At 44.8% G+C, this 25,461-nt stretch overlaps 1 protein-coding gene across 1 annotated transcript in view; it reads right to left on the reverse strand.

The window, feature by feature from the left end:
• Fras1 (Fraser extracellular matrix complex subunit 1) overlaps positions 1-25,461 on the reverse strand; it is a 350,600-nt gene that overhangs the window by 53,427 nt on the left and 271,712 nt on the right. Inside the window, exons 41-50 of the mRNA XM_057772897.1 lie at positions 23,239-23,429; positions 22,114-22,267; positions 20,778-21,041; positions 18,183-18,371; positions 16,283-16,402; positions 15,856-16,035; positions 5,840-5,964; positions 5,442-5,582; positions 3,762-3,989; positions 928-1,041 (exon numbers count right to left, since the gene is read on the reverse strand). Coding sequence (XP_057628880.1) covers positions 928-1,041; positions 3,762-3,989; positions 5,442-5,582; positions 5,840-5,964; positions 15,856-16,035; positions 16,283-16,402; positions 18,183-18,371; positions 20,778-21,041; positions 22,114-22,267; positions 23,239-23,429 — 1,706 coding nt within the window. The remainder of the gene's footprint in view (positions 1-927; positions 1,042-3,761; positions 3,990-5,441; positions 5,583-5,839; positions 5,965-15,855; positions 16,036-16,282; positions 16,403-18,182; positions 18,372-20,777; positions 21,042-22,113; positions 22,268-23,238; positions 23,430-25,461) is intronic.

Genomic DNA, 25,461 nt, shown 5'->3' on the forward strand with positions numbered 1-25,461 from the left:
TTACACTGGTGTGTGTGTGTGTGTGTGTGTGTGTGTGCATGCACACTTGCGTATGCACGTGCACACATGTACACATGTGGATGCCAGAGACCCATGTCAGGTGTCTTTTTTATTGTTCTTTACCTTGATTTGTGGAACAGTCTCTTCCTGGACCTGGACCAGTTAGACTAGGATGGCTTTCCGTTGAGCTCCAGAGATCCGCTAGTCCCTGTACCTCAGGCACTGAGGTTAAACACATGCACCAGTGTGCCCGGTTTTTCACATGGGAGCTGGGGATCTGAACTTACATCCTCATGCTCTTTAATGACAGAGCCATTTATTCAACCCTACTGTATTCATTTTAAGAAGCCCAAAAGTTCAATAGCTAAGCACCCTCACATCCCATCATCAGTCCTTGAGGATGAAAAAGGCATGGCAAAGATGAACATCACTAATCAAAGCTCTGAAAGGGGAAGAGATGCGCTTGTGCTGGTGCTGGTGCTGATGCTGATGAGTTAGTGCTGAGTTGCTAGCACTTCCAGATGACGAGATGTACCTTAGAAGGGCCTGCTGGGAACCGGGAGATGGAGGTCTCCGAAGGAGGACTCCTCTGAGGACAATTGCTGACAAAGATATCTGCTCCTTTCTATCTAGGGCAAGCATTTAATGCTCCTTAGAACCCATTCTCCCCTCTTAGAAGTTAATAGTTTTAGCTGAGTGCCTGCCTGCCCAGCTCGAGACAAGATTTCCCAGCCTCCCGTGAAACACCTGTGCTCATCTGACCAATTTCCTGCCAAGAGAATAGAAGTGGAAATAACACATTCAATTTCTATGTCTTTTGTTTAAAATAAAGTTCCTCACTCTGAGCTTTGGTGAAATCTGGTGTATTCAACAGCAGTCACTCAGCGATGGGTAGCTCCATCCCAGCGAGGACCCTGAAGGACTTACCTTGCCATCCATATACTCCAGCCACTGCAGACCCAGGTTGGTGACAATTCTAGGGGTGCCATCGTCCACCGGGAGGATGTCCACGCGGAACTGTTGAGGTGCTGCAGTCATAATCTATAGGGGAAGCCAGAAAAACACTCATTACCAACACTGGAGTTTCCCAGACACTGTCCTTAAGCAGCTGGAATCCCTGCACGTGTCAGAGATGAAGCGCAGGCTGGGAAGCTAGCTTCTACCTCTTATCACAACTGACATGAGGCCTCAGAGAGAGTGACGACGGACAAGGACAATGCAGCATGGACCCAGAAACAAAAAGCAAGGGTGTCTCCGCTTAACCTCAAGGGTGTCAATGCTGTAGAAGTTGGTTTTCACGTGTGTGTGTGTGTTATATTGGGGTTATCCAGCATTGCTTAGGCTGGGCTTGAACTTCTGAGCTCAAGAAATCCTCCTGCCTCAAGTTCCCGATTAGCTAGGGCTATAAGTATGTGCCGTGTTGGTTGGGTCCATTTATGTCTTCTTCAGGGGATGTCATGATGCTAGATTTGGAATAAATGATAAATATTGCATGTTTTCTCTGATGTCAGGTTCTATATTTTACTGTGTACAAATGGCGGAGAAAGGGGACCATGAGAGGAGCAGCTCTAAAGGGAGTGGGGAACAAGAGGGGACAATGGAATGAATATAAGTCACACACACGAACGCAAAAGGTGGATCTTTGGGGGAAGAAGACGGGGACTGCCAAGAAGGGAAGCCAGGCAGGACAGTGGGGTGTATAAAACAGAACAAAGCAGAACAGCACAGACATGAAAATGCTGTAGAGACTCATTACTTTTTATACTAACTTAAAAAATAATTTTAAAAAGAAAAAAAAAACCCTTCCTAGGATGAAACAATACACAGATACTTTTTTCTCTCAATTTCTTGTGTTAAAGTTTTCACTGGAAAAAAGTCTGGAAAAGCATCATTAAAATGTTGATGCTGAAGCCTCCAGGTGGGATCAGCTCAGAGAGGGAGGGAAGCTTCTAAGCCCAGAGAGCTTGTCTTTTCCTTTTCTTTCTCTGTTTTGTTCTGGGTTGTTTTAAGGACAGTGCTCCCTCTGTGGGTAAGAGGCAGAAGAAATGAAGAATAAAAGCTTTTATGGGAACGAATGGTGAAAGGGAATTCACATTGTAATTCCACCCACAGAGAGAGCCCTATCTATAGACAGTATACATGCTATAGTCCTATCCCATGCTCACGGGCTCTGAGAGGGTACCAGTTGCAATGCAGGGCAGTGAGATACTAGCTTTTCAATCTACAATTTACATAATTTCAATTTTTTAGGATGACATGGTCCCACGAAGGCTTGCTCTGACACTTAGGTGTTTAAGAGGGTAGCCATTGCTGGTATGTCTTGATTTATTTTTCTCCTTTGAAAGTCAAGCTAACCAGGAGCAGCAGCTACAGCAAGAGAAAGGACAAAGTGATAGCCTGCTATGGAACAGACAGGACAGATGCAGACAAGGCAGAGGAATCCCAAGAGTCACCTACAGATGCAATGACCCGCAGAGGATGACCTTCTGTGTCTCTAAAGGACACAGGAAGATCTCCCTTCCAGGAATATAATTATCCACCAACAGTGTAGGACAGAAACTCGCCAGGACTGAGACTCTTGCTGTCCTGGGGGTACAACAGATTGTGGGCACACTGCTCACCAACACTGCTTCTGTGGAGCCAGACACAGCTGTGTAGGGGGTTGGGGTGTCCCTGGCCCATCTTCTACCAGAGATGCAGTTATTTCAGGGGGAGTTTATAGAATAGTGGAATTCTGCAGAAGGCAGTAGATAAGGAGTCTGAACAGAGGTCATTTGTGTGTATGTGTGTATACATGTGCACGTGTGTGTGTGTGCAAGCACACACATGTAGAACCCAAGAATCAACCTCAAGTGTTGCTTTTCTGTAGCTAAACACCTTGTGGTTTTAAGGCAGGGTTTCTCTCTGGAACCTGGGGTTTACTAAATACATTGGCTCCAGGGATGAGTCTGTCTTTGTCAACCTCCCTAGTGCTGGGATTATAGGCACACACCACCATGCCCTTCTCTTTACAAGGGTTCTGGAGATTAAACGCAGATTCTCACAACCACATAGAGAACACATTCAATCTGAGCCACCTCCCCAGCTCCTTCCTCCTCAATCTTGAAGGAACTAAAGCTTGGAAGTTGCTTGACATAAGCAGCTAGGCCTCTTATTATAGAACTTAGAGGCTGGTGCCTACAAATTCTCTGATGTTTCTGTGGGCCTGCCACGGGGCAGAGGCCCCAATGTACACAAAGAGGAGAGGTACCTCCTCCATTTTATAGATTGAGAAACCGAGGTTTTCAAAAGGAACATGACTTACAAAGACACTCACTCGGCTAATAAGTGGCAGAGCCAGGATTCAAAATTTGCGTGTCTCCTGTACACAAAACCACTCTAAATCCCCAAGACTGAGCGACTCTGGTTGGAATGAGGAGTCTTATTCCAAAAAGAGAAAGAGAATATAGAGCTATGTGATGTTATAGAAATACCAGATGGAAGAAAAGAATAAAAAATAAAGAGTAATATGGGCTTACTAGTTAACCACAGTGTCAAACACTCGACCAGGACTGTCTCTTTTGGTGTTTAGATAAAGCATCCAAGGCCAACAATGATTATTTTGTCCATTTTATAGATGAAAAATGAAGATTTAAGGAAAAGTACTTGTCCAGGACCAATACACTTAACATTCATGGAGTAAGAACTAAGCTACATGGAACTATTCCCACACGGCCTCTGACAGGCTCTGCTGGGCCTCTCCCTCCACCACTGGCCCTCACCTCTTTCCCTCCTTCCTCAATGATAAAGAAGGGGTTGGTCCCATCAGACACAGTGAAGGTAAATCTGTCTATGAGGGAGTTGCTGCCATCATGGCTGTAGCTGACACGGTTCTGGTAGATGTCTTCCATAGTGAAGGAGGAGGTGAGGAGGAAACGTTGCCCCCTGGCAGCTCTCTCGATGGTGCCATGGCGTGGGGGCTGCACGATGGTGAAGGTGATAGACTCAGCCTGCCAAAAGGAGAAAAGCAAGAGGCAAGTTCATAGAGGGAGTGGCGGCCGGAAGCTGGTAAAGGAAGCAGACTAAAGCCATCAAATACAGCCTGCGCTTTCTTTATAGATATAAAGAAGGTAGTGAGAGATACCACCTTCTCTCCTACAACTGGGCTTCCATCTTAGAGCCTTCGTCAGAGTGCGGAGTGTGTACATTTGCTGTCCTCAGGCCTCACGGTGCAGGCTGGATTAGAGGGCAGGCTTGGACTTTGCCCCTTGGTCACTAGATTCCAGCCTCCTGGCTTCAGGATAGAAAGCACTGGAGCCTGAGGCTTCTGCACTGTGTCCTCTGTCTGGAGAGCGAATTCTCCTTGGTATCTGCACAGTTTGCTCTTCCACTGATGTCTCGGTTCAAAGAGCATCTCCTTAAAGATGTTCCCTGATTACTCTGCCTAAAATAGCGCGTCCACCAATCATGATCTCACTTAATGCTGACCAAGTCTGATTGGTCCCTGTCTTCCTCCCTCCACCCCTTTCTTTCTACACTTTTTCCTTCCTTTTTCCCTCCCTACCTGCCTTCCTCCCTCCCTCTCTCCTTCAATCAGAAAGGTTGTAAATTTGTGGACTATTTTCTGTTTTCTCCACAGCTAGGCTCTTAGCACATAGAGCGGGTCTACAGCCCAGTAGGCAATGCACATTCGATGAAGGCACAGCTGTGCAGTGAAGCCCGGGCAGAGAGAAGGGAGCACATGGACCTATATATAAGTCAGTGGTGAGCTTCATGTGAGTCTAATCAAGTCCACATGCTAAATGCTCGACCCGGGCAACATCTTGAAAGGAGAGCTGCCCCCCTCCTAATATGCCAGATTTCTATTTTTTTTCTGGACAAAGTCTCTTCTTGGAGTTTGCTCAAATTGTGATAACCAGTAACCATGAAAAAAAAAATTCTGGGTGGCCGGGCGGTGGTGGCGCACGCCTTTAATCCCAGCACTCGGGAGGATCTCTGGGAGTTCGAGGCCAGCCTGGTCTACAAGAGCTAGTTCCAGGACGTGCACCAAAGCTACAGAGAAACCTTGTCTCGAAAAACCAAAAAAAAAAAAAAAAAAAAAATTCTGGGTGCAAGAGGTAAAATAGAAGAGAGGCACAGAGGGGCACAAAGTGCCCATCCACTGAAAGACAATACATGTTTTGGGTAAAGTGTCACCCCCTTATTCTCTAGGAACCATAGTAAAATCAGCATGTAGAGGGTGGTTTTGTGCAAGCTGAGGTGAGAATGAATTGAATTGAAAAGCAATTTGATTTCTAATTGATTTTTCCCAGAAGGCCAAAGTGTCTTCTGTTTTTACCATTTGGGAGGGCAGGGCTTGCATTCCCCTCACCACTGAGCACAACTCTTAGGGTGCTCCTCAAAGCAGCACCTGCCCCCAACCCTACTTCTGCTCAGCCCGAGAGAGCAGGGCAGCCACTGACCTCTGTGTCCGCATCCACTGCCTTCAGCTCAAACTCTGTGATGGTCTTCCTCACGCCCTCCTGCACACGCATGCCCTGGTTCTGCACAAGGGGCAGTGATTCATCCACAGGGTGGATAGTGATGTGGAAGGTCTGCGTCACCTAAAACAGTAACAGGTGGGTGGGGTGCCCGTCCCCAGTACCACCCTCTCCTCAACCCTTGGCCCGGCTGACTCCAGAGGGAACCTGACATGAACCCTCTGGGACTCAAGCCCATGGCTGTCGGAGGCTACTTCTGTTCTGTGGCTAAGAACAGAGGAACACAATGATCTCATATCTCCAGTCTGTCTGCCCATTACTCTCAATGAAGAAGACCAGGGATCAAAACCCACTCAAGGATGGATGGCAGGACCTCTTACCTCATGCACGCCGTCAGACAGCACGAAACTGAAGACGTCCGAGTGTTTCCCAGGCTCACCAGAATGGACATACTGAACACTTCCTGAAGTCAGGTCTGCTTGAGTAAAGGAACTAATCTGGATGCCTAATGAGAGGAGAAGAGAGAAACAGGAATATCAAGACACGAGCCATCCCTCCAGGCAGGGAGATGCCAGACTCTCCCGCAGAATCACATGTATTTTATGTGTTCATGCCCTGTCCTTGAATACCTTGAATAGTTCGTAGACTATTTTTCTATAACAACATATGTTCTTTGATAGTATATGCTAACTTGATTATCCAGGCTTTAGTTTGCCATGGCAACGGGAGGTGCTCGATAAGTGCTCCTTTCCTTTCTTGGATGCAGCGAAAATCTCTGAAAGACTTTGGAGTCATTGCTGTCCCAACTCTATTCTCTTAAGTTTTACATTCCCCCATCCCTTCACAATCCTTTCTGAAACTCTGCCCTAACTCTTGATGGTGTGTGATGAGTTACCTTTGGCCACTGCAGTTAGGAGGTTCAGTTACACAGTCCCTTTCAACTTCATGTATGTGAGCCTAGCATCTCATGCTATTTTAGGCAGGCAGGTAGTAGTGAGATTTACTGCCAAATTTTGTGGTTTGAACAACCATCCTGTATCAACTGAACATGACCTAGAAAATAGTGGTCTTTAATAATGTGACATAGAAAAAGAAATCATCATTTCAAAATTTAAGCAATTTTAAATAGTGATGTTATTCTTCAAACATAGATTAGCTCTGTTTTTAAATCCCCCAAATTCAGCAAAAACAGTCCAAAATCCTTGTTTGTACCTTAGACCTACAGGAATTTATATTCAAGCATCCATCAAGACTAAAACATACTGGGTTGAAATAGACCTTGGGAGGTAGCTGGAAGATCAGGAGTTCAAGGTCATCCTCAGCAAAGCAGTGAGTTTCAGGCCAGCTAGTCTGGGGCTATTATAAATAAGGCTACTGTAAATATCTGTGTTTTTGACTATATACAGATATGAGTTTTCATTCTGCTTGGATAAGTCTCTAGCAGCGGAGCATTCTAGAATACACACCAGGCATGCATACAAGAGAAAATAAAAACAAAACGTTGAACTAAAGGTGGGCGTGTAGTTCAGTTGGTTGAGTACTAACCTAGCAGCATAAGGCCCTATGTTTGAGCCCCTGCACCATAAGAAAACTGAAACGAGAGATGGAGATAAAGTCCTGTCTTTCTGATCTAGTCAATTTAGTCTGTTATTCTAGCCTTGACATTCCTTTGCCACTTCCTAGGAACTATTGTATTTCACTCTTAATCCTGGTAAAACCAGCTTTATTTTACAATAGAATCTGCTTTGGCTGCTATCTACTGAAGTGTGATGTCAGTACCCCAGGTTTGTCTTTAAGAAATCAACCCACAGGGCTTCCACTTGTGTCTCTATCTTCTGAAATTCATCACCCAGATGCAAGGGCCTTCTGACGACTGGGGCATTCATTTTCTGATGAGGCATTTGTTTTTTTCTGCACTTGCCACATCATTTCTTGACAGGGAAAAAAAATGCAGCTCCAGTTTCACAGCTTTGTCTTATGGCTGGACAGAAACCCATGCCATTCTTTACAAATTTAATAACTCCAGGCATTGGAGAGATGGCTCAGTAGCTCAGCACACTGGCTGTACAAATATGACGACCTGAGTTTGGATGCCCATCACTCATGTTTGAGACCCGCGTGGTAGCACAAGTTTACACCTGGAGTAGAGAGCTGTGGAGACAAGTGGAGCGCTGATGCTCACTGACCAGCTAACCTAGCTGAACCCGTGAGCTCAAGGTTCAGTGAGAGACCCTGCCTCAAAAATAAGATCAAGAGCGGACACTTGAGCTCTGGCCCTGCACACACGTGCAAGCATACATGTGCACACACAGGAGCAAGTGTACATACCCCACAGGCATAAACACAGACACGATTTTCAAACTGCAGATGGACTATGCTGTGGAATTTGTCTCCTCTCTCTGTTGTGGATCTATCTTCACAATCCATGGGAAAATAAACATTTATACTGTCAGGCAGCTGGCTACCCAACTGCCTGATCCCTTTACGAATCACAGCCTGATTAAGATTATAGTTAATTCCTTCTTGGGACTTAGGCTGTGGGCTTTGGGATTGAAACAGTTTTATTGAGTTAACCTATGAGTAATTTTAACATCTTATTGTTAGAACTGGCACACAATGAATTGCATGTAAGCTTCCAGTGGGACTTCCTCAGTCAAAGTAGTGAACATGTCCATCAGTCCAAAAGGATTCACACTGACATCCCATAATCCTTCCACCCTTCCATCTCTACTCCATCCTTATCTCAAAAAAGCCATGACCGGCTCCTGCTACTCCACATTGGCTGGTGGTCTCTCCTTTTATAAACATATAGTATGTAATCTTTTGTACCTGGCTTCTTTCTTTTAGCCTAGTTAAAGTTTACTATGCATTGATAGTTTAGTTCTGGGCTGTGAACATGGCCCAGCTGGTAAAATTCCTGTTGTACAAACTTTAGGAACTGAGTTTGTCACTTTAGGATGTAAAAACCGAGTACAGTGACACACATCAAGAACCCCAGAGCTGAAGGATTGGGGACTGAAGACAGGTAGAGTCCTGAAACCCACTGGCCAGTCAGTCTAGCTGAACTGAGTTACTTCGGTTTAATAAGAGCCTTTATCTCAAAAATAAGGTGGCAAGTGATTAAAAAAGATGCTGGATGTCAACTTCTAGCCTCCGCTCACACATGCCCATACCCACACAAGCATGTACCAATGCTGCCCTCTCAAAACGGTCATTCTTCTTATTCCACCAAATGAATATATCATCATTTGATTATGTATGCACTTATTGATGGGTGTTTGGTTTACTTCTAACTTGGGGCTTTTACAAATAAGTCTACTGTGAATATTTGTGTGCTTGACTGTGTATGGGCACCAGTTTTCATTCTGCTTGGATAAATCCTAGCAGTAGAGATTTATTTATTCTAGAATACATTTATTTAGGAAATCACCACAAACAAATTTTCCAAAGCAACAGAGCATCTCCCCTTTCTTCCAAGCAGAATTGGAGAGTCTGATCTTTGCCCAGCTTTCCCAGTTGAATCAAGGAAAAATCAAGTATCTTTTATAAGCAGAAAACTACTTCTGACATCCTTAGTGACATGGAATTTTACCTGGCTCTGAGAGGTCAGGGTGGGCATAATACCTCCATTTAAGATAAATTGTGATGTAGTAATAGAATTCTTATGTAATTAAGAAGCTATGGCATCTGTCCAAAGTCATACGCTTGGTAGAGGGCAGTAAGGGGGCTGGAACCCAAGAGAGTTCCATTCTAAAGCTGAGATCTCTTAGTTCTTACAGTTAAGAGTCACCTGGACATCTTGTGTTTACCTTTACTCATAAAATTTCCAGGAAAATAGTAGTATGTGCCTACTAAAGAACATATAAAAAGACACAGGAGAGTAGGAATCACACATGTGATTCATATGTCTACCACTGAAATACAACCATGATAATATATTTTAATTGTCCTTCAAATATACTTCATGGATCATAGTCTCACTCTTTTCTGAACTTCTGGACTTGATGGGGTTAAATATTGATGTGGGAGTGATTTCTTTCTAATCTGTTGCTTTCATTGATTAATTAATAAAGAAACTGCCTAGGCCCATTTGATAGGCCAACCCTTAGGTGGGTGGAGTAAACAGGACAGAATGCTGGGAGAAAGAAGCCGAGTCAGAGAGTAGCCATGATTCTTCCACTCCAGACAGACGCAGGTTAAGATCTTTCCTGGTAAGCCAGCTCGTGGTGCTACACAGAATATTAGAAATGGGTTAGATCAAAATGTAAGAGCTAGCCAATAAGAGGCTGGAACTAATGGGCCAGGCAGTGTTTAAAAGAATACAGTTTCCGTGTAATTATTTCGGGTAAAAACTAGCCGTCCGGCGGGAGCCGGGTGGCGGGAAGCAGCCCGCCGGCCGCTTCCTATTACAACAAAATATTATTTAAGTGATACACATGCTTACCTGCCAGAAAAATCAAGAACTGCGGATAGACCGTGAACTTCAAGAAGACATGGATTTGTGCGCATGTGCGTACGTACATGCACACACATGTACTTCTCCATAGTATGCATCTAGAATAGGACCTGGTAAGCCACAGCCACGCAGTGTCCGGTGAACACGATTCATTCTGCCACTACCACTTACATCTAGCAGGCTCTACCGAATAGAGTCGCAGTCTCTGTACACCTTTAAGGTTAGCCTTTTTTAATTGGGTGTTGGACAAGGCCAGTTACTCGCTTGTCAGCAAGAAGGTTTTTCTGAGAGCACAGTCCCCTCCTGGCTGTCACAGCAGGTAGCTGTTGTCTGAAAGACTTGAAGGCTTTTAATCCCATTGAAGGTGTTTTGAGTCACCAGCCTGCTGGTTAAACTATGTATCTGGCAGCATGACAAGAGACCCATATTAACCCTGTCAGTTTTTCCAATTCTCCCGGAAGGCCCACACATTAGAGAAAGCCTGGTCCAGGTCAGGAAAATAGGTGGACGAAAGCCTCTTCAAAAAAAAAAAAATGCCTTCTTAAAGGGGTGTTTGGTGATGCTGCTGCCCGCAGTCAGTACAGCAAGCAGTAGGGGGCCCTGTCATGCTGTGTCCCCTGCAGCTGTGCTGGCTCATGGGGGGGAGGACCTCTCTACTTCCTGGATTCTGAGTTATTCCACAGCATCTTGCTGGGGGCACAGCTGTGTTTGCCCTCACTTCAAATCACACAAAGAAACCTCAACTTTTTGTACTGCAAAGTAATCGTCTTTGGAAACAGGGTCCACGTATGTGAGATAGAGAGCAAGAGGCGGATCAGGCAGGCGCCAACTCCGTGTGGCTAGTAGGTTCAGAAGAAAGGCAAGTCAGGGTAGACCGATCCTGGGGGCGAGGGTGTGTGTGACAGCATGCGGAATGAAGACAGTCGTTTAGATGACAAGGAGGGAAGCTGCACAGACCCTTCACTCACAAAAAAGGAGCCTAACCTACCCACACCCACACTTTGAACTTCTGGCCTCCAAATCTGGCCTGAGACAGAGCATCTGAGCCTGCCCTGAGGTCCTCACTCTGCTATCTTCTCTACCCACACTCTCGTGCCCAGCGTTACCTGTGCAAGCCAGGCAGACTCTCACAATGTGCTCCATCCATTCTAAAACCCAGCTGGGGTGATCCTCTCTAGGCAAAATGCTGTTTCCATGAGCATGCTCAGAAGGGGATTTAAAAAGCCAAGAACTGAGCATGGTAACAAACCAAGGTAGGGAAAGGGAAGACATCTGTGTTTGAAAGGTAGTTATGTTTTTTGGGGGGGCAGGTTGAGGAGGTTGATTGAAGTGCTTCTGAGAAGGGAGGTCTTGGAAGCAAGGGTGGGTCAAAAAGCCGAAAGTTATGGCAACACTGTGGTAAATTATCTTTTAATGCAGGACCCTTTCCTGTGGCTCACAACAGCAATCAACCCTGCAGCAAATAATACTTCAGCATGAAAGAACAATGGCGTGCTTGGTAATGAACAATAGGCTTCAAGCGATTACACAAGGGTAGAACTAACTATTCAGTTGCTTGACTTAAGATTCGGGAGCAAGGAAATCTCTTAAGGTAGGCATGCAGCTCTCAGAATGGTGGAAAATGCACATTTTTAGAAGACCTGGGGAATGAGCCTCCTCATGTACCGTACCATTCACAGAGGCTAAGTGGACCTAGACTCTGTGAACTGCGCATCTCTTTAGTCAATGCCTCAAACAGAATCAAGATACTTTGGTGCTTACAGATGGAGAGACCTGCCTTTGGGGTTCCCTGGCAGTACTTTTGTGGACCAGAAGTCAAACTTCACCCTTACTAAATGATATGCCATCACTCAGAAAGGTCATCCAATTTTCAGGTTGGGCACCTAGTGGCTCTGGCAGGGAACAAGGCCACTGGGTCAACCTTGCATATTGACATAAGTACTGGTGACCCATCAAGAGAGAGCCGGTCACTGGGCCTCATAGTGTTTGAGGGATTTAAGAAAGCAGTACTTCATTTCAACTTTGAGGATGGTGTGTTTACTTGCAAGAGGAATCCAGCAGGATTCCTTAAGTATGCGAGGGACAGCAGCTACTCCACACCTCCTGAGGTCCTTGGAGGGAAGAGAAATCATTAAGGGGTCAGAGCTGTATGTTCTGTTGCCTGCTAGAGCCTCAATGCTATCAATACACTCTAGGGGGAATAAAATTAAAATTGAGACAAGGATACAGATTTTGGTTTGATTGTCACAGTTCCTCGTTAATAGCAATATAGGAGTTTTATGCATAGTAATTATTTGGTTCAGGAAAGAGCTATTTCATTGCAAGACATATGGCCTTCCATCTCTGCCCTCTAAAAATCTATCTAGTTACCACTACCCCTGCCCCCCCCAGTACTTGAGTCAGTGTGACTACACCTTAGGAGTGACAAGCTCTTGGTGCCTGGGTCTTGCCATGCTGGAGAGAGCTATATTCTAATATTATTCCTCCCTGAGTGAAAAATGTAAGCAACTGGATGCCTAGGGAGATGCTCCATTTGTCTCCACCTCTCAGCTGTGTGTGGACATCCTCACACAAGAGTGATGCGTGTCCATCCAGCAGTGCTGCTAAGACACACGGTACATGGGATCTGAGCCCCTGGCTTTCTTCCTTCTGCACAAGTCAATTACAGCAGCCACCATGAACCAGAGGTGGAGCTACCTCCCAGCTTAGGCCTCTAGATCATTCTGTGATAGAAAATACATTTCATGCTTTCTGGGCTTTTTGTTGTTGTTGTTGTTCTAGTATCTTAGCTTTTTTTCTAGTTAGTATCAGCCTTGATTCTAATTTCCCAAGAAAAAGAAAGTCATTAGGGCATAGGGGAGGAGGGAAAGGTCAGGGTGACAGGGTGGCCTTCTAACCTGAATCAGAGCTCCATGAGGCCTGGACCCCCAGCCTTGCCTCTCAGCAGTGGGAGGCTCATGCCCACCTTCTGCACAGTTCACAGAGGGGAAAACAAGAGGTTTCACATAATTCTTTTGACTCTGTTAGCGTCACAATCAGTTCTGAGCAGCTGACATCAGATCTCATGGCTGTCTAGCCATAAGTCCGCTCTGTGCAAACAAGTAAGAGGGGCTAACACACACTGGAGGCCAGAACTTGGTCTAGGAGGCCTCAGTCCCTGCTGTTAAGAGGCACACCTAAATGTACTTACAAATTGTTCTGCTCTCGGGAAGAACTGGCCCTGTCCCAACTCCAGATCCTGGCAGACTCAGGCCTACCAGGGACAAATGTTCTGGTCTAAGTCATAGCTAACTGTCCTAGGAGGAGACAAGTACATGTATTCCTTCCAAGCGGACTGCGGCCATTCAAACAGGAACAAATACATGATGTTCTAACGGGAGGGTGGGGAGACCAGCGGAAGAGGATCCTGGTTAAATGCATGAAAAGGGACTTGGTCTTGGTTTAGAGCAAGGGAGGGGTGGGGAAATCCCCACCTTTGTGACAATGAAGAGGGAACCTCAGCTATGAGGAGGACGAGGGTGGGGGTACATGACATGGGACGTGACATTCCCATCAACCACTTTCTGTGACTGGAAAGGGGCGGGTTAAGAAATGCTGGTGGGACTGAAGACGGCATGCATCAGGAAGTTAAGTCTGTTCGGAAAGAGCAGATAAAGCAACATCCTAGGTAAAATGAGAATCCTTCTGCCTTTGTGGGGGGTACCATCCCTGGAAGAGGCAAGAGCATGGTATCTCCTGAAACAGGTACAGCTTGGTCTTAGCAGAATTGAAAGAGAAAAAGAGAAATCACATTCAGTCCCACCCCATAGGACTGTGAACCAGCCTGGGGTCAGAGGAGCACAAGGGCTGGGACTGCCCAGTAGGTGGGCATCTGGCAAGGCCTTTCATGAAGCTGGGGGGCTTTTTAAATCTGTTCACTCGCCTCCACCCAACACCACCGCCAAGAGCCTGCCCTTTCATCTTTGTGGAGATACAATCAGCAACCTGACAGAATTCTGGCAGAAGCAATTAGCGTATGAATTAGTTATTAACTATCTCAGGCAGCAAGGTATAGAAGGTGCTGATCTGCATATTTCCCGCAGGAACTCTGGGACAAAAGGGAATGCTGCCTGCTTTAATTTGCCAATCTGCTCATTCCTTTTTGCACCCCCCTCCCGCCCCGTTCACATGCACTGGGCATCCTCCCTACCACCAGGTGGGGCCAAGGGAAGTCTCTCTCAATCTTTCTCCTCTGCCTTTTAAAGCACACGGTCCTCCTAACTGAGCTCTGAGAGTGACTTGCCCGGCTGAGCCCTCTCCAGGATATTACAGTTGCTCACACCTCTACCAATCCTTTCTTCTCTTATTCACCAGCATGGCCAACTCCTTCTCTGTCTTCAACTTTCCTCAAATGTCATTGTCTTGTGAGGGAGGCCTTTCCCGCTTCCCACTGGGCCTCTGAATGCTCATGCCATCCTCAGCATCCCTAACAATCCCTCGTCTGTAGCAAAGATTCCCGTGTTTGTCTGTTTACGCTTGCCTCTGCATGAGAAGACGAGTCTGGAAGGGCAACCATGTCCCCGGAGTGGATGTTTTGCATGGATTGAAGAATCTGTCATATAAAATCCAAGGAAATTCCAAGAAAGACCTAAACTTTTCCAACTTGTCCCTGCCTCTAAGAAGTGATGGCAATTCTACCTTTAGATTTAGTGGGCAAGTATCCGGGGCCCTCACGTCATATAGCTGCCAGACTTTACAGGCTCTCCCCTGAAACCTCGCCCCTCTTCTCTCGCTCTCTTTCTCCCATATCACCTGAGTGAATACTTCAAAGGGACCTGTCAGTCACTCTCATATTCCTCCTTTATGTTGCCACAGTTGCCTGTCCAGGTGAAGAAGCCTCATTGCAATCTACTGGCCTGCTGTGGAACCTTCCTTACCATGGCCATTGTCTCACTTTTCTTTCCCCCATTTCTTTCCATCGGATATTTGACTTCCTCCCCTGCTCAAAAGTCTACAGTGATACTCTAATCTTTTTCTGGTCATCAGAGATGATCTATCGCAGCATAGAGGACTCTCCATAGTGTGCAAAAGTACCCATGAGTCCTAGCTCCTACTATTTTAGTCTATGCTAATATGGTCCACTTTTGTTGGTTTCTACTTTTTCCACCTCTGAAAAGAATGCAAACCTAACTTCCCTGAACTCTGACTCCTAGGGACATACCTAAACCCTACTCAGTGTGGACTTTTTGGTTTTTGGACTCCTTCAATTCCAGGTCTATACCTGTCTTCCCCGAGTTACAGGATCTAGGGAGGTTCCTTATCCCACAGTAGAGAAATTCAGAGGGTAAGGATTCATTTAGTCCATCTTTGCTTCCTAAGTAGCTGCTGAACTGCAGTCTTGTCTGGTACATATTCTCCTTCACCCTCTGTTGAATTCAGTTTTTCTCCCCGCTGGTGCTGGGAACTGAGCCTAAGGCCTCATGTATGCTAAATACACACCATACCACCGAGTTACACTCCCAGTTGAGGTCAATATATAAATACTGTGCATTGCAGCCAAGTTAATGTAAAAGACCAGAGGGGTATAGTTTAACAATTTGGGCTATCTAGCTATGGAGATAAGAGTGTTTACTTAAAATAATAGTTTTTTTGTGCGTGTTTCTAATGGTCACATCCAGGGTTTTACTCATATTTAGGTTATACCCACCTCCAAGGAGCTATTTCCTTACTCCACATGGTCATTTTTTTCTAATTTAGTTTTACCAACTATTATAAAGTGTTTAATGTATACTAAATACAATGTACCAATTGTATTGTATACAATGTACCAACACATAATGGTAAAAATTAGTGAGGTAGAAAATAAAGATAATTAAGACAGACTGTGGGTGTATATGCACAGAACGCAGCAGTCCCCAGCACTTACTGAGTCTGCAGGATGGAGCAAGAGATGCCACATACCTGGTGATGCCACATGTTCCAGGCGGCCCAGCTGGGGTTGGGCGGTGATTCTGTAGATCAGTTCTGCAGGCTCGCTATCCTGGTCAGTAGCTGAGAGCTGCACAGTACTGATTTTCTTCATTGAGTTCTCATCCAGGACCAGCCCTTTATTGGTGGTGATGACCGGTGGGGATTTGGCTTCTGAAAATACCAGAAACAATGGTTCATCATGGGAGGTTTGCAGCCCCCCAGCTTCAGGTCTGGTGCCCAGGAGGTAGACTCAGCAAAATCCTCGGAGCTGTCTCTCAAAGGCCTCAGCAAGGGGACAGTTCTAGATTTTCACCATTACCGTGTGTGTGTGGAAGGCAGGAGGGCTCAAGCTCCAAAGCGAACATGTGGAGACTACAGAGCTGCTGTGTTTTCTGCTGGAAAACTTGACACTCCTTACCTAAAACACTGATGGCGAATGATTGGTCAGCCAACTTATTGCCTTCTCCATCAACCACATCAAATTTAAAAGCAAAGCTCCCACCATGTTCTCCTGGTGCATGGCTGTACTCTATGTGCCCTATAAAAAGGAGGAGAAAAACAAAAACAAACAGACAAAAATAAGATTTGTTATTAGTTCTGTTTGCTACTTATTTCTGAAGTGAGAGGTGGAACTTCAGGTGGTGTTCACACCAAGGACTCGGTTTACACCTTCCCCACCTGGCACCATTTTGACGCTGAAATCTAAAGTTTTCATCTCTTCTCTTCCTCTCCTACCACCGACTTCCTCATATCCTAAGACCTCCCCATGACAAATTTCCTCCACGTGACATTTCTTATGCTCAGTGTTTTTGAAGGACCTATCTTAGGTTCCAAGATGGTCTTATAACTACATAAACAATCAGAATGACTAGATGGGTGAATCTGCACATGTGTACAACGTGCACTGGCCACGCCCACATCACAAGGCAAGAGAGTACGGGCCTGCGGTCTACCTCTCAGGACCCACCCCCACCCCCACCCCCGCGCCATGGCCCAGTACACGGAAGACCACCAGCTACTGTAGTGGGATTTCATTTGTATTTTAATAAATAAAGCTTGCCTGAAGATCAGAGAGTAAAACAGCCCCACCCGTCAGCCTAACCAGGCAGTGGTAACACACACCTTTAATCCCAGCAGCTACATTAGTTGCCATAGAAACCGGGTAGTACATGCCTTTAATCCCAGCACTAGAGAGGAATATAAGATGGGAGGAGACTGCTCTCAGGCTCAGTCTCATTCTGAGATTCCTGGAGGCAGGATCACCATTTCCTGACTAAGGAGAGGTAAGAGCCAGTGACTGGCTACTTTGTTTTTCTGATCTTCAGGATGAACCCCAATATCTGTCTCTGAGTTTTTATTAATCATGTTGCAGGCTACATTCGACAGATAGAAAAGTTGGCACATAATCTTTACAAAGAAGTCAGAAAGGCTCCATCAAAAGAAAACAGTGCATCCCATTCTGTCCGCTCGAATCATTTGCATGGACCCATCAGTGTAAATAGAACCAGACCCTCGGACGAGCTGCTGTGTCTCAGTCTTCACCAGGAGACACAGAGGACGCAGTAATTAAATAACTACTATTATCCTGTAGCTCACCACACCTCTTCAATGACCCACAGACCCAGTGAACACCCAGCTGCTCTCAGGTTGAGGCGTCAGCACACTGACAGAGCCCACAGTCCTATTCCTTGTGTATTGTGTGTGTGGGGGGCGCATATTTCTATCTCTAAAAGGAATTGCACGGGGTCACACGGCTTTGGACTCTTTTTCCTTCTCTAGCCCTAAGAGCACTGCACAGTAACTGTGTAGCATTTAACACCCAGGCCTTTGCATTACATCAGCATTTCCTGAAGGAGGGATGAGCCGTGTAATCTCCCCCAGGCAGCTCCAATTTATGCCCTTCCATTTCGCTTAGTTCATTAACTTGTGCTCTTTGGGGAGCCAGGAAGAGATATAAATTGCTCACCTAAGGAAGGCATAATTTTTACCATAATCCATCTCGACTCGCTTCTTTTCTCTTTTGCTCTCGCACACATACTTTTTATCAACACAGCAAGACAAAATGATATCTTTTCCCGCTATCATAGCCTCAAATTTCTCAGAAAATACATTTTTTTCGCCTAGAAAAAAAAATAGCTCTCTCTCTTTTTAAAACAAAAGAAAAGCGAGATCAAGAAAAAAAATGAAGCTATAACTCAGCTCGTATCAGAATCAAAGAACGCATGGGTTCCTGCCATAAGCTGCCAGGCACTTAACCCCCCTTTATTATACCAGACAGAGCATAGGGAACCTGGACAGGCAGGGGGAAATAGGCTGACCTTGGTTAATGTCTGCCTGGCTGAAACTGTGGATGGGGCCTCTAACAGAGATTTGCTCCGGGGGTTCAGGCTTCGCCATCTGCAGGCGCCCTGCACCAGGGTCTTCCTTCATGATGTATATAACCTGGCCATCATCTGAGTCAGCATCTGTCGCTTTCAAGTCCTGCTCCGTGATGCGTGCTACAGACCCTGGGGAAGAATGGGAGAGAGAAGGTCATTCCCCATCATTGCCTTCAAATGGGATGCCAAATGATTTTTTTTTATCGCACGTTACTCGGGCCCATGTACCAGGCATTTGCCTGTCTCCATTTCCAACTGAATAAACTCTAATTTCCCTAAATAAAATCATTTAGAACTATGCCCTTTGTTTGTGTCCAATTTTACTCTTTCCAGTGTTCATTCTGGTAGTAGCCTGCCAGTTAGAACCTGGTAAGACCTACTTCTGTGACGCAAATAACTTCTAGATCTAGAATCTACTTTGATTCAATTTCTTGGATGTCTTTAGTATAACCAAACCAGAAAAAAGCAGTTGTACATAAGCTCGTAAACATATCTCATTGTCACCTCGGATGAAACAGTCAAAATCAGTGTCTCCTAAGTCAGAAGGTACACTAAGCTCAAGGGTCAGGTTGAGGAGCTGTGTAGAAACTGGAGACAGGGGCAAGACACTTATCGTAAACTTGGCTTCCTGCCTGGCTACTTTCTCATCTTACAAACAGCCAACACTAGTAAACACTCACCATCCATGCCACATGTTCAGGTATTCGGAGTGGCAGACACTTTCGGGCAAGAATGCCTTTAGTGCTCAACCCAGAGCACTTCTTAGTAAGTGACCTTGACGGATGAGGCAATGGCTTCAGACTTGCTTTTCTAGAATATGGAATATCCCCAGTCTCACTGTTCCTCTTGTGTCAAGTATCCTAGTATGATGTGGGATGGTCATCTGTCTATGTGTTACTCTCACTGGTTAATAAAGAAACTGCCTTGGCTATTTGATAAGGCAGAATTTAGGTAGGTGGAGTAGACAGAACAGAATTCTGTGAGGAAGAAAGCAGGGTCAGACACAATGGAGCCATCCGCCAGGTCAGACATGCTGAATCTTTCCCGGTAAGCCACCACCTCATGGTGCTACACAGATTATTAGAAATGGGTTAATCAAGATGTGAGAATTAGCCAATAAGAGGCTGAAACTAATGAGCCAGGCAGTATTTAAATGAATACAATTTGTGTGTTGTTATTTCGGGTGTAAAGCTAGCCATGCAGAAGCCGGGTGGGACAAAAAGCAGGCCTGCTCGCCTCATCTCCACACCAGTACATGAGACCTCACCCCTGCGGTCCCTCGGTAACACCTCTTGAGTCTGAGAAAACAGAGGGAAGTGGTTTGGATTTTCTGATTTCCGTGCTGCCTGCCACACTCTAAGCAATTCAGTACTTTTTCTTCAATTGGGGAAAAAAAATCATGTCTTCTCCTAGAGTCCATGAAACAGTATCAGACCACTCTGCTTGGAAGCAGTGAAATTCTAGAAGCTTTGGTAATTCTCAAAATTGAAATTTTTATTTATACCATGTATTTATTTTTCAATACAAAACATATAAGAATTTAGGACTAGAAAACTTAGAATCCCAGGGCACTGAGACTCAAGTCCAAAGGTCCACTCCCTGTTCATATCTTACTATATATGAAGTTCACGGCTAATGCATGCCATTGCTCTTTTAATGCTGCTAAACATGGCAAAAGTATGACAATTTGAAGCTAGAGTAATTTGCAAGTATTTGCATAATCTTTTGATTCCTGGTAGCCTCCCAACTGCTCTCCCATGCCTTTTAAATTTTCTTTAAAAATTAAACGTCTTGAAAGTCTGGTCAGAATTCTTTTGTTGTTGGTTCCCATGATGCTGGCTGGACAGAGGCTCTGTTACAGGAAGCCTGGGTCTAAGCTGCACCTTATGGTTTTGAGGATACTGAAAACACGGTAAACTCTGCACAAAGTGTTCTCAAATTCACAGACAGAGGTGTCTTGTCAGCTCATATTTCTTATCAACAACTCAGTGTTCACAAACAGTTCCCAAAACCCTACTTTTTCTTAAATGTTAACTAGTTCCCCTAAGGTGCACCCACAACAACAGCATGGAAGAAAGTACACTCTACACGGGCTAAAAATTAAGTAACCATGGAAAAATGAGGCTACTCTCAGCTCCTGCTGGAATTGCTGTGGTTTGAATATGGATTATTCTCAAGGGCTCACGTGTTGAAGGCTTGAATCTTAGCTGATGCCATTTTTTTTTTTTTGGAAGGTGCTAAGAATGTTAGGGTGTAGGGCCAGCTGGGGAAGTAGATCATTGGATTATGACCTCAGATATTGCTAGATATTGTTCTGGTCGCCAGTCCATCTCTACCTCCTGCTTGTCATAAAGGCAAGTCGCTCTGATCTACTATGCCTGTTTTCCCCATGGTGTTTTACCTCAGCACAGAAAACACCAGAAGCAGCCAACGAGGAACTAAAGCCCGTGAAACCATGAGCCCAGAGAAATATGCTTCCTGTTACAATGCTTCTTGGAGATGTGTGTCATGTGACAGAAAGTTGGACTACCACACCTGCTGAGAGCTGAAGTCCTTGGTTTATTGCCAAGTGGGGCGTGTCGCCTGTAGGCAGTTCTATGTAGATCTCCATCCTCCCCGCATCTACATGGAGGCCATCAGTGAGAGAGAACCGAAACTCATCTACTGCCATATCACTGTCACCAGGTAAGTACCCGACCAGCCCAGCCAGGACATCCTGATAGGTGAAAGAGGAGCCTTGGTCTAGAACAGTCCCATTCTCTAGAGGGTCAGAAGCAGTGGGCCTCCGGAGTAGGTGACCTGCAGAAGCAAGAGAGGAACAGAAAGAAACACAATGGTTTTAGATATTTGAGTCATCAAAACATAGCCCAGTTTTGCCAACTAGCATGAGCCTACATAGAACATCAACTATCTCAGGAGACTCTTGGTGCCAATACTAGGTTGTGCCCTGTGGTCTTGTCTATAAATAAAAAAAGACAAAGTCCCACTCTTGTGGTTAAAACTCTCCTAAGGAGAAACAGGGAAGTCACAATATAGTGGCTTAGAAATCATATCTCCCTCCCTGGATTCAAACACACTTCATGATCTGAACTTTATTTTCCCTTCTGCAGAGTGAACAGAGCACTCTACTCTGTCCTTTGCCTATAGGATGCAGACCGAGGGCCTATGCTTTGAACTCCTTTTCATTCAGGAAGGCGATAAGCATGCTCATATTGAGGTTCATTTTTTTAAGGGGTCACACACCCCAAGGGTACAGTTCAGAATGCTTCATCAGAGAAAGTGGAAGTGAATGCAGGCAAGCTGAAAATGCAGTGTCCAGTGGTCTCTTCCATCATCAACCCTGCGCAACAGCAGTAGTTCAGTCTTTGGAAGGCCGACCTGTGTTAACAGTGATTGATACACAGTGTGGCTCTGGAGCTTTAGGTAATGCTTGGGGGTAGCATTTAGAGGAGGGGGTGGAGGGTCCCCACAGTAGTTCCTACATTGGCTTCGAATTAAAGACTGCTCCTCTTGCAAAGAGAATAGGTTCGTGAGAGACTTCTAATGTAAGGGACAGGTTGCATGAGGAAGCCTTGGTGAGCAAATGACAAACCCACCCTGTAAGATGCAAACACTGGAACCAGGAGAGCAAGGAAAGAGCTGAAGTGGAATTTCAGAGATGCCAATTACTTAGCACGCAGGCTTTTAAAACAGCATCTACCGCAACTCCAAAGGCTCTTGGCTAGCTGTGAATCTGATTATATTTGGATGCAAAGAATGGGCTGTAAGTAGGGAAGGAAAAGGAGTGAAGGAAGTAATCTGCAAGCCGGTGCTCACCACCCGTCAGGCACCTCAATTAAGCCACCGCTTTCCACTGTGGCTTGTGTCTTACCGTGGTCAGGCTTTTTCATCAATACAAAAATCAGCTCGTTATCTGGGGTGTCCAGGTCTCGTAGGCTCAAGGAAGAATTGCTTATCACCACTCCTGAGCTCAGCCGCACTCTGAGCGGCCAAAGGGTCATCCTGGGAGGCTCATCATTCTTCCTCTGGTTAAGGGAGAAAAGACTGGGTCTCACACAGATGTTAGCTTACGAAGGAAGCGGCACGCCTCAAGAGAATACGTCACAACTGCAACTGCTCTCATTAGCCACACAGCATTAATGTTCACTGTGCTTACTGCCTTGTCAAAATATTAGTTAAAAATAAAAAGTCACAGAAACAGAAGGCTGATGGGAATTCTATAAACAGTTTCTAAGATGTTTTCCAGGGGTACAGTGGACCATATTTTTCTAGACTTAAATGATGGACGTATGATTTAGAAATACAAGTATATTTGAGGATCAACAGCTATTTTACACATACCACCGTAGCTAGAGAACGTCACAACACTGGCAAAGCTTCCTCTGCTGCCTCCCAGCCCTGCTCCAATCCTGGACCTTATAGTTGTTGAAAGTTCCACACGTTTTATTTTCCCAAGGCAGAAGGCATTCATCCATTCTGAGATTTTTATCTTTTTCTCCCCCTCTTTGATATCATAAGCAAGACTATCATAATAGTTTCTCAAATGAAAATAAGTGCAGGATTGGGGATCAAATTTCTTTGGTGTTATTGTTAAGTGAATAAATGAATTTTTGAAAAAGGCAAGTGTGTATGCAGACCCACATGTGATAATATCAGAGAAAATGGGCATATGTTTGTTTCCATTTAATGGCATGGCTTCTCTGATTCTTCCAAACTGCTTTACCCAGAACAAATACATGTTCTACTAAAATAGAAATCCAGATTTCCAACCCTGACCTTCCCCAAATGCCAACTATGATTTCACACATTTCCAGAGGGTCAGGGTTATGTGTTAAAACTGATATTTGAAATTGAAGGTCACATCCAACCCTTAGCTTGTGAGTCAATGTAAGGCAGCTTGTTTAAGACTAGGACATCACATGGTTTAAGGACGGCTTTTTTCAGAGTGGGCCAGTGTAAGGCTGAAGGCTTCATCTCCAATGGCTAAAATCCTTACCTCAATGGTGATATTGATGCTGTGAATTTCAGAGCGACTGTTTCCATCGCTCACATAAAAGCTAAACACATCATGGGTCGGCTCAATGCTTTCATGAACACTCTGAAAGTAGTAAATGTAGTTTTCCAGGACATCTTGAATAGGGAACGAGGCCTCTGGATCACTGGTGGCTCCTGGACCAAAGCGATCCCCTGCATAGCATCAAGAGAAAACATTTACCTCAACTGATCAGTAGCCGATCGCTGGGCTGATTTAGAAAAGAAGACATCGTTATTAACATGGGATGAAAGAATGACTATGGGCAGAGTTAAGAGAGTGGAAGCCCAGAAACTGGAAGGCTTAGGTTGGGTAATGTTTCCAAGACCATCCTCCACCTGTAAACAGAGAGCACCAGTCATGCTGTCTCCACGGGGAATCAGGTGAGACGATGCACCTGAAACCATTCAGTTGTTTACCTTTGACATAGCACGGAATCTGTGGTTGGTTTCTTTCTAATCATTTATATCACACACTGGGGAGTAAACAGCAACACGATAGCCAGTGTTCTAATGTAAACTTCAGCAATTTCAAAACCACTCTGTCTGGTTTATCTTTCAAGTGTCAACAATTTCTCTATATAAGAAAAGTTGACTCTAGCCCATTCTATTTAGAACCTCTACTCCAGCACCTTTCCATTTAACTTCCAAGTTTCTTGTTTTAAGCTTTTATTTCTTTAACAATTTCATGTGTATATTTATGTAAGTATATATCTATATATATAATGCATGCATGTACAACAAACAGTATTTACACATGTAATCAAATATGTGTATATGTATATATCCATGCATGTATAATACAATGTATGTATATATTATATATATGTATCCATGCATGTATAATACAATGTATGTATATATAATTTTATATATATGTATCCATGCATGTATAATACAATGTATGTATATATATAATTATATATATATATGTATCCATGCACGTATAATACAATGTATGTATATATATAATATGTATATATATATGTATCCATGCATGTATAGTCTTGGATCAAAGTTCTCCCATTATCCCTCTCATTCTTCCCCTTCCCACCTAATTCTTTCTTTTCAAGAATCCCCCTACTTTCATGTAGTTTTTTGTTGTTATTCTTGTTTGGTTTGTTTGTTTTTAAAGAGCAATTTAGGGAGAGAGACCTCATTTAATTGGGGTTACTGCTTGAGTAAGGGGCGATGTACCAGGGGACAAACCAGTGAGAATGTGAGTCCCCTTAACCCCTGTAACCTTTCTTTCTCTTAGAGTGGCAGCTGGGACGCTGACAGACGCAGCCCTGTGGACTTGCGAAGGAAGCCACTGCTGCTGAGGTCCTGGGTACAGCAGCTATGACGTCATTCAACAACACTCTTTCCCTCATTCCAGGGGTGATCTCCCAGTTTCTTGGAGGAAGCTATACATCAGTAAGAACCCAGCTCATGGGATAGCGTGCCAGAGCTACTGGGTGCCCAGAGGTCATGCAGACACCATGATACTCAGGAACCTACAGACATGGAAGTCCTCAGGTCCATCTCAGGGACAAAGTGCTGCCATAGCTTGGATAAGTTTCCCCCATACACCATGTGTTAGTCTCCATAGTCTCCAGTCTGTGGTGCGAACCTTCAGGGTTTGGGATTAAGTGGGCGGTCTGAGACTCACTAGAGGTCCTTGAAGGGGATTCTAGGACCATCCATCAATCCTTTCTCTTCTTTTACATCCTGGACTTAAAAAAAGAGTTTTGTTCTACTATGCCATTTTAGCCAAGGTGAATCGTCACAGCGAGGGTCCAGCTGATCACGGACTGCTACCCTTGAGATCAGGAGTAAAGCAAACCTCGTCTCTAGAAGCTGATTTATTGCTGGTGTGTGTTACAGTAACTGAAAGTTGATCAACGGGTACATTTGGGAAGTAAGACCCTCATGCGGCACTTTTCAAACTTCTGTGCTTTACTGTTTCCTGCTCCCTCTTCTCACCTAAAAACAAAGGCTGCAGAAGGCCAAGGGGAGAGTAAGCAATGTTCAAATGATGAACAGGCTTGGCCTGTATTTGGTTCTAGCCAGGTCCTTCTAATTGATTGGTTTTTAACTTGCTACCATAGTCTTCAAGAGTGGAGACAAAAAAAACCATGTCGACACATTTCCAAAGTAGAGGTGGTCCAGAGGGAAACAAAAAAGGCTTCCTCTCCCTTCTCTATGA

This window comes from Chionomys nivalis, chromosome 6, assembly GCF_950005125.1.
Source record: "Chionomys nivalis chromosome 6, mChiNiv1.1, whole genome shotgun sequence".
Taxonomy (NCBI): domain Eukaryota; kingdom Metazoa; phylum Chordata; class Mammalia; order Rodentia; family Cricetidae; genus Chionomys; species Chionomys nivalis.